This window comes from Pollicipes pollicipes, unplaced genomic scaffold (genome assembly GCF_011947565.3).
Source record: "Pollicipes pollicipes isolate AB1234 unplaced genomic scaffold, Ppol_2.1 Scaffold_6138;HRSCAF=7277_pilon_pilon_pilon, whole genome shotgun sequence".
Classification (NCBI taxonomy): Eukaryota; Metazoa; Arthropoda; class Thecostraca; order Pollicipedomorpha; family Pollicipedidae; genus Pollicipes; species Pollicipes pollicipes.
Window position 1 is genome coordinate 19,853,926 of NW_023596818.1, and position 9,468 is coordinate 19,863,393.

The 9,468-nt window shown below is 51.6% G+C and overlaps 2 protein-coding genes across 2 annotated transcripts in view; one reads left to right on the forward strand and one right to left on the reverse strand.

Moving 5' to 3' along the window:
* The first annotated feature begins 1,010 nt into the window (after positions 1-1,010).
* On the forward strand, positions 1,011-7,907 carry LOC119106294 (enoyl-CoA delta isomerase 2). Its single transcript, XM_037229911.1, has 8 exons — positions 1,011-1,192; positions 3,294-3,385; positions 4,149-4,288; positions 4,790-4,963; positions 5,332-5,504; positions 6,000-6,210; positions 6,904-7,047; positions 7,411-7,907. Exons 1-8 carry the CDS (start codon positions 1,125-1,127, stop codon positions 7,564-7,566), a joined length of 1,158 nt encoding a protein of 385 aa, XP_037085806.1. The 5' UTR covers positions 1,011-1,124; the 3' UTR covers positions 7,567-7,907.
* Positions 7,908-8,388: 481 nt separating this feature from the next.
* LOC119105424 (ATP-dependent translocase ABCB1) overlaps positions 8,389-9,468 on the reverse strand; it is a 26,302-nt gene continuing 25,222 nt past the window's right edge. The window contains exon 28 of the mRNA XM_037228889.1: positions 8,389-9,468. This exon is cut by the window's right edge and continues 1,523 nt beyond it. The gene's annotated coding sequence lies outside the window, so the exon portion shown is untranslated.

Genomic DNA, 9,468 nt, shown 5'->3' on the forward strand with positions numbered 1-9,468 from the left:
GCCAAGGTTCTGAAACGACAACAGCTGGGTGTTGTCGAGCAAGTGCTGGTGGGATATGCCAATATCTGACGTGATGCGCGCAGATGTGCCAAGGCATGCCACAGGTGAAATGAGGTGGCGCGTCTGACTGCCAGGTTGCGGAATGCAGGCTGGCCTTGACCGCATTTCAGTGTGTGCTGTTGATGCCCGGCCAAGGGTTCGTTTCAGTCAGGACGTTGTTGGATGCTGGGTTGGAAAGAGGTGCGAAGTGGATACAGTAACCAACACGATGTCTTAATCTGACACGCTCACGCTGGCGCCATGCATCTAGAAGAACTTCCTGATGGCTTGGGACTATTGTGACTGGATGTCGGCGCGTGGGCTCATTTTACGCATGCGTGGATCATTTGAAGTCAACTTTACGGCACCGGTATTGAATCTAGTGGTAGGTGAAAGGCAAGCACGCCAACAGACTTTCGACGTACAGAACGCTGCCCACTTGTCTGGTACAAGAAATGCTTGATGTCGGGAATTGGTAGAGTCATTCTAAAATAGTAATTGTTCGACGTCCATAATGAAAAAATGTTCCGTTATATAATAACAACTGAAAAAGCCCCTAAACGGCAGCTCCTCACAATGCATGTCTATGTGCGGGGAGCGGCGTATGGGTAGGTGTACTGCCTGATGAAAGTTTTCGAGGTAGTAGCCCACACTTTTTGTGAAACTTAGACATCAAGGCTAAGCTAATGCTCGGAACTAAGTCACATGGCAATTGAGTTCGCACCACGGCCCTGACGTGCCTTCCTTACCGTAAGTCAAATTTATGGAGATGGGGGATGGTGAGGGCAAGTTTCTTCAAAAACAAAGACGATTTCGCGATGAGCTAGGTTTTGGCAATTGGCGGTGATGCGGGTCGAGTATTAGCTCCATCGCTCCAAGGCGACTTAGTTGAAAGTTTTATGAAGGTAAAAATTACCCTTTTATGCACGATGCCATATGGTAGCTTGCAATATTCCTATACGAAGCTGCCATATAAGAGATCCCCTTCATTCTCTTCGCGTTTCCCAGTGATTCGTACTATCTCGACTATTTGCAGGGAGATCGTCAATCGAGACTGAGTAGAACTCGATCTTGTTAAGGACGTTATGTCGCTGGGACGTGTGCTGGGGGTTGCTTTGAATGTGAGCAGAGCCTCCAAGGGATTTCAGCCAAGGTAGGGATGTAGCGGCTCATGGCGAATAGCAAGTGAACATTTTTTTTTAAAGGAGGTACTACATCTTTATCCAGTGACGTGTTAATTAGTTCATTGGGGGTGGGGTGCAGCGTCTCTCAGGGACTAGAAAATTTTGCAATTTATTTTCTTCATGCCAGCAACATGTCAGTGTTACTTTTATGCTGCCTGTGCTGATCTGTTCACCATGGGGTATTGTTGTCCTACAGCAAGGCAAAATACAATCATAAAGTTTTAGAAAATGTCCTTGCATGATCAGGTTACTTTTAACACTCGGCCCAATGGCCAGTCAGATACTCTGCTAGGGTAGGGTGGGGTGGGGGTCAATCTGACTCTCCCTAGGTCTCAGAAGATAAGAAAGCTGGAGACACCAATTTTACAGTGTGTGTTGGCTTGTATGTGAACCTACTTGGGTAAAAGCTCAAGATTCCTAGGTTATGACCTTTGGATCAAGTAAGGTCAAACAAAGTCAAACTCTATGTTGGTATCTGAAGTGCCCCAGAACCTAGATACCTGTTCTAAGCAAAAGTTTGCTTGCTCATTTATGATCAGTGGCCTTGTTAGACATTTTTAAGATCATGGTGACCAAGTTCATACAAGACAACTTTGAGTTTTGCATTTTGGTCAGTGACAGATTGAGCTGGCAGTATGTTCTCCAAAGCAGAATGTTGACTTAGGTCACCTAAGGTCAGTGACCTATTCTGACCTTTATGAAGTCCATGGAAGATGTACAATGCAGTTCATGTTTCAATAGATTCAATATAAGCACCAGAAGTTACCCCATACAACAAGCCATAGAGTAATAAAATATATTGACTTTAATCTTGGTCTGTCCTTCATGCCTGACCCTAGGTCAATGGAATTTGTTTATTCAATGCTTTTGTTGCCTAAGAAAGAATCCCAGAGATGTATGGTTTTGTATAGCACTCCATTATTGCATCAGATTGAAGGATTCCCTAAAAATTGACTTCACAGAAACCATATCCTGACTTTAACCTGCTGTAGGTCAGTGACCTTGTGAGGTGCATCTAATTTCTTGAAACCAAACAATCCACTATTCAGTTTCCATAGCCAAACATAATTTTAAAACCAAATTCAGAAGCCAGTTTAGAAAATCTGCCAGGGTCAACTTAATTCTATCCAAGCATGTGTCAATGTGCTACATATCTATGAACCTTACATTGTCCCATTGGCTAGTACAAATTGACAATTATGTCCAACACAGCAATAAACCAAAAATAGCAATAAAAAGTCCTGTTTGTCATGGTATAGTGCTCTTATAAACATGCTGTATTGTATTTGATAATAATGATTGTAACAAACCCCAAAGATTAGACTGCACATTTATGTTTCTTATGCAGGTTGTTGATGACAGCACCTGACTTTGGCTAAGCCCATTCCAGCCACCCTTGTTCAAGGAAGTTGCTGAAAGATGTGACTATCTTGGCCAAGGATATGATATTTCACAGTTGATAGTTATTGGTACTAATTCCACACATGTAAATGTTGCTATTCCAGGTGGATTGTGATAGTGAAATGTTAACAAAGGTAGTGAGCAAGAGATAGCATGGAAAAAAGTTGTGAAAGCAAGGCACACACTGAAAAGCATCCAGTGTTCACTCACTCCACACTGCAGCATACTGTCTTCCCAACAAACACCAGTTTCTGCGTGGGGGTGCATTTGGCACAATGCTTAACTGGGTGTCTGGTGAATCAGAGCTACTGGTTTTGATTTCTGGTGGTGACAGCCTTTCTTGCCAGGAAGACTGTGTAGTGAGTGATATATCCACTGATGTTTTTTAGCTGCAGGTGCTAGGAATGCCTTTAAGTGCAAATAGCAATGATGATGACAAAACACAGATTAAGACTGGCTAGATTTGTCTTGGCTGTGTGTCACTGAAGTAGGCTGTGCAACCTCATGCAGTGTCAGTTTGCTGTGTGTGTAGTTGCTCCAGTATCCCAGGTGGTCAGGCAGTGACTGGCAGTCATGACCAAGATCATGGAACTGGAGAGCACCCATGCAATGCTGTCAGCATATGTACCCCTGGGGAAGCAATCTTGAGTTTTTAACCTTCTCTCCCAGGTTACAGCAGCCAATGATGCGGATGATGAGCTCTTTGTCTGCTGAGTTTGAGCAAGCTAAGGCCAAACTGAACAGTCTGCCAGAGGACCCTGGTATGAAATGAATGAGTACATCTGCAAATGCTCCAAACTACTACAAGTGCCTATCTATGACCCTTTGATTTAATAGTTATGGAGGTCTTTCTCCTCAGACATAAAGTCATGAGAACACCCTGAGTTTGCATGTACTGATGGTCAAGCATAGTCCTGCTGGCAATGCTGAACTTTGAACCACTGCCTTAAGTGTACAGTGTGTGCCGCTGTGTTCGCATAGTGTATTAGACTTGGCAGATTTAGGTAGGAGGGGAAGCTTTGCGAAAATGATAGACGTACTGTCATAAGTTCTGCATTAGACAAACATGTTAACAAACCTTAAGCAGGTTATCTGTCACCTCTCTGATGATGTGGTGATTTAACCATGATTGCAACCAGTTCTACTTGGCATATTAACCAAGTTCCCCAGAGATTTGGAGTAGCCATTTGTAAGCTGGCCATCTTGTGTCTGGTGATGTGCAGTGAGAGGTATTGGGGTGGTTTACTTTGACACAAGGCAGCTTGCTATCTCCGCGATGCGAAAGTTTCATCGCCAACTGCAATAACCTGCGTATAACTGCTCGAGACGACTTTCGTAAAGTGAACACCTCAGTCTCAGTCCAAATCTTCCTTGACTTTTTGAATCGAGGGTGCTCATTACATCACCTACCATCGATGTATGTGAGAAACAACGCTCATCTCAGTCATTGGCGAAGGGACCTGCTTGAGATTTGCTGGTTAATAGCCCAACCTCACCTGCCCACCTGGCCCTCCTCTTCACCAGGCAATGAGGCCAAACTCAAGATCTACGCGCTGTTCAAGCAGGCCACCCAGGGCCAGGTGTCCACCAGCCGTCCGGGCATGATGGACTTCGTGGGCCGCGCCAAATGGGACGCCTGGAACGCTCTGGCGGACATGACCCAGGTGGGTTTGGGACATGTCCCAGGTGGGTCTGAGACATGGCGCTGTGAGGAGTCGGGGGTCCAGACATGTGGGGTCGTCAAGACTGCTGGAGATTTGGGATGTGAATTGAAACACGTGGTGTCTTGCGTTGTGCTGTCGCTCTCGTTCTCGTCGGCAATGGTTGATCAGGGCTATGATGTGATGTGCAAATACCGACGGCGGGAAGGGTGACTCCGCCGACCACGTGTTCACATACGTAAGGTAACGGACGTTTGTGGGAGTGATTCAGGTCCCAGGGCGATCAATACCTTTTTGCGGCCAGTCGGAGGCTGCCATGCCCGCCCGTCCACGTGCGTGTGCCATCGTCAGGATATTGCCGGACATTGAACGCTGGTACTACCCGCTCGCGTGCCGCGGGACTTCAGTCACGTTGGTTGTCACATCACCCGTGCATGTGTTAATGTCAACTTGTGCCTGACACGACACTTTCTTGAAATACCGACACGGCGGTTTGTTTTTTAGGAGGACGCGCAAAAGGCGTATGTGGATCTGGTGAATGAGCTGGCGGGAGCGTCGTCCAGTGCGGCACCTGCCGCCGAGCCGGGCAAGTATAAGTACATCGAGTCAACGCTGGAGGGCGGACTGCGGATAATCAAATTCAACCGTCCCGCGAAGAAAAATGCGTTCCTTAAAGAGGCAAGTATTGTGGGTTGACCGGTGAGCTGTGTGGAGGTTTTAAAAATGTAATGAAGTCATGTGTCACCCATGAATATTGAAGTACCTTCTCTGCCACTCCATGCACCACGCACCATGCAGTGTAACTGCAGGGCTGATTCATCACACAAACAAATGAAAAGTAAAATATGTCTTTCATGTTTGATGACTTCGCATCTAATATGCTAGACTTGTGACATGAATGTGTATGGTTGTCATTATGTGTAGTAACTGTTAACATCACTGTCACCATACATATATACAACAGACTACCAGCGATAGCACTGACTGGAATCAATGTGACAGATGTCCATGGTAAACTGACAGACATGCTTATATTCCCCGCACAGTCGTACGACGAGATCGCGGCGGCGCTGCAGGAGGCGGCCGACGACCCCAAGACGGTAATAACGGTCACCACAGGCGCCGGCGACTTCTACAGCAGCGGCAACGACCTGAGCAACTTCACCAACATCCAGGGCGACATTAAGGACCTAGCCAAGGAGTCTGGCAAACTGCTCAAGTACGTCCAGAAGGCGCGATGACAGTGGGAAGCACCTTTGGATTAGTTTTGATAGGAGAGGGAAGACTAGCCGGGGGAGACGGGCCGAATGTTGTTGCAGCTGCTGCCATGTTTTGCTGCATATTGTGTCGTTCTCTGCTTCCCTTGCCAATAACTTTCACTAGCATGCACCGCGAGGTCCTGTCGTGCGTGTAACATATGTCGTTGCCTGTTGGCGTCCCGGACACCTGTTGACGCGTCTGGTTTGTTGACATGTGCTGCAATATGCATGGCACATACTGGGTCTATTCTGCACCCCATACCATGGCCCCTCCTCCCCAGACCTCGCCGTGCCCGTAGCCGCTGGCTGAATGCCTGGCCGCTGCAGTGTTGGGGTGGGGTGGGGTTGGGGAGGGGATGAGCCGGCCCGTGACGCTGCGCCACCTGGCCGTGTCTCGCTTGAGGGGACGGCAGCCGATTCACCTGCTGACCGTGTGCTGCGCGGCCGGCCGGCAGCCGGTTTGTGTCGGCCTTCATCGACTTCCCGAAGCCACTGGTGGCGGTGGTGAACGGCCCGGCCATTGGCGTCTCGGTCACACTGATGGGCATGTACGACGCCGTGTACGCCACCGACCGCGCCACCTTCCACACGCCGTTCTCCAGCCTGGGCCAGTCGCCGGAGGGCTGCTCCAGCTACACCTTCCCCCAGATCATGGGACCTGGCAAGGTACGGCCGCCCGACGCTCGGACGGCCCGCCGGGGCCCGCAGAGACGCCTTCATAGCCGGGCGCGTCGACGCGACATTTGGCGGTTATTGACCGCGCTGTGCGGGCGCACGTGGATGTTCAGCTGGCGTTTCGCGTGATCGTCGCTGCCTGGCGCGCTGCTGGGTCGTGCGTGCCGTCTCGCTCTGCTGCGACCGGCGTGGGAGATGGCGTCAGTTGTGACGTCAGCATGTCCTGACGTGCGTTTGCAGAAGAACATGTAACTTTGCAAGCGATAAATGCGCCGAGCTGGTATGACGCCAATCGGCGGCGGACAGCTTCCTCACCTGCTGACTCGATGGCCGGTGGGCACAGCTAGTGAGGCCGGGCCGGGCGCTGCACGGGCCCGTCACCACTGCACGCCATGTGACAGTCTGAGGACGTGTCTGAGCGATGTCCGTGTGACAGTCTGAGGACGTGTCTGAGCGATGTCCGTGTGGCAGTCTGAGGACGTGTCTGAGCGATGTCCGTGTGACAGTCTGAGGACGTGTCTGAGCGATGTCCGTGTGACAGTCTGAGGACATGTCTGAGCGATGTCCGTGTGACAGTCGAGGACGTGTCTGGGCGATGTCCGTGTGACAGTCTGAGGACGTGTCTGGGCGATGTCCGTGTGGGAGGCGCCGTCGCCGTCGCACTTGACGCCCACCGTCCCCCAGGCGGCCGAGATGCTGCTGTTTAACAAGAAGCTGACGGCGCACGAGGCGGAGCGGGTCGGCCTGGTCACCGAGGTGCTGCCCGCCGACGCTTTCCACCAGGAGATCTGGGCCCGGCTGCGCCAGCACGCCGAGCTGCCCGTCAAGGTAGCGGCCGGGCGCGCTCCGGCCCGCGGGAGTCGGCCGCCAGCTCGCCGTGTTTAGTCTTCATGCGGGTGGAGCTACCGGGCTTGCTTGTGGCGAAGCTGCGTAGCCTTCGTGACTTACTCTTGCCAAGGTTGGGCGGATGTTGGGAGAATTGTTTGCTGTCTCTGTTTATCGTAGGCTGAAGTGATTATTTAGACAAAAGACTGCACGTTTGTCTGGTCCGGCAAGGTCCTGCCTGTCAAGGGTTTGGTGTTTTACATTCGCTCACGGCCAAGCCGTTGATCCGAGAGACTAGTGGTAGTGGTGGCCCCGTCCGCCAGCGCGCGGTAGGCCACCCCGCCGACATCTGCCGCCCTGTTCCAGTCGCTGGTGTACAGCAAGGCGCTCACCCGCGACCGCGAGAGGCAGCTGCTGCACGAGGTCAACGACATTGAGTGCGACCGGCTGGTCGAGCGGTGGACCAGCGACGACTGCGTCAACGCCATCATGAAGTTCTTCTCGGCCAAGTCCAAAATGTGATCGGCCCCGGCCGGCCGGTGACCATCTGGGGGCGTGCAGTAGTCAAGCGTGAGATGCTGCGGCCGTCCCCACAGGCCTGGACTGATACTTATGGCGTAGTGACGTCTGCGCCGCACCCGCCGTGGTGCTGGCTGTACGTGTGTGGGTTCGGGGGTCGGGGACAGTGCTGGGACTCGGGGCTTCGCAGTTTGGTATCGATTATCCTCTATTGAGGAGGTATGGAAGAAACTTGTGATCTACCCGATGGTTATCAATGCAAGAGTTACGTTTTACTGTTGAGATCGTGAACGCAACATTCGATTGTCCCGATGTATATAAATATATGCCTGTGAGCCACGGATGCGATGCTTAATATGCGGTCGGGTGGAGGTGGGGTCCGATGCAGACGTGCGATGCAGAATTGCGGCGAGCTATAGCATTAACATCTGATAAAAATATATGGCATCACACCGCGGCGCGTGAGCTTCTTCGTAGTAGGAGGCTCGAGCGTAATAACTATATTGTAATGAATGCGTGATTATCCTGCTAGAGTTGCTGACGATGCAGAGCGCGCAAGGAATATCTTACTGCACTCGGGCTGTTATGCATTTAACCTTCACCTCAGAGTTATCACAACTAATACCTAGAAACTTGGCCCTCGACCTCGCGTCCGAATACTTGCAAAATATCGGCAAACATGCCATTCTCCACCGCCCCTGTCAGCAGTATATTGCCGGCTGTCCGGCGTGACGCGGGTCAGTGACCCGTCTGCCAGAGGCTTCAATACGACACAGGTACGGTAGGCTGAGTGTATTGCGGTCCGACCGACCGGGCCAGCTCATCCCCGTGAAAACCCCCTGGTGGGCGTGCGCCACCGCCTGTTCCACCCCCGACCCCTCCTCTCCACTTGCCAAGTACTGTCCAGCAGAGTGGAGCGATTGCAAACGACGGTCTGGGGCCCACGTGGCGCTGCATGGATGACGAACAAACAGCCGACGCCGCGCTCCTGACAACGACAACGTGCGTAACAGCGAGTAACAACACATCGACACGCTACGTCACACAGTCTAACAGTGCCAACGAGAGCAATTGTGTACAGGCTTGCCCTCGGTGTCACAAGAATTCCGAACTAGCCCAGTTTTGTGTCTACCCTTTTATCTGCCGGGTGGGGAGCGCAATGGCCAGCACAGGCCATTGCAGATGGCAAAAGGCGTAACCGGAGAACGTAATGTTTGAATCTCCAACAACCGGCTAAACCATGCGGACTTTTTGTGTTGGTTCGTGAAGAGTCGACTAAAAATGTTAGTGAATGCGGAGCCAATTACGTGCCGAGCGCAAACCTAGCTGTGACAGATCACAACCCAATACGGAATGTGCCTCATACCAAGTGCTCTAACATAGCAACAGTGAGGGGTGACACATAATCGCACAACGTTGCCCCGTAACACCACGCGCGCACCAAACAAAAACGCCCCACCAGCACTGGTAACAACCGCAGCATAACTATGTGACCTAACCCGCACTCCAAACACCGGTGAACCCCGCGACCGCGTCCGATGGCCCCGTCCCGTGACCCCAGCGTCAATGTCCCAACGCGAGTGCGAACGCACGCGACAATGCGATTGATACGATTTTTAGCGAACTAATGGCAACTTTTGTAGCGTTGGTGCGTACTTTGGCTGCTGCTAAACACAAGGCGCCCCAACACGCTGCGGGGCGACGTAACACGTCCCGATACGATACTGGCCTCAGCGCCAGACAGCGTTACCAAATGGCCGCTTCGCCACCAGCAGGCGGCAGTGGGATCCTACTGTCTGAGACCGGGATCAAATGGGACCGTGCTCTCTGGGACCTGTGACCAGCTGTGATCAGGCCATCCGAGACATAGGATCCATTAGGATCACGTCATCCGAACCTGGGATC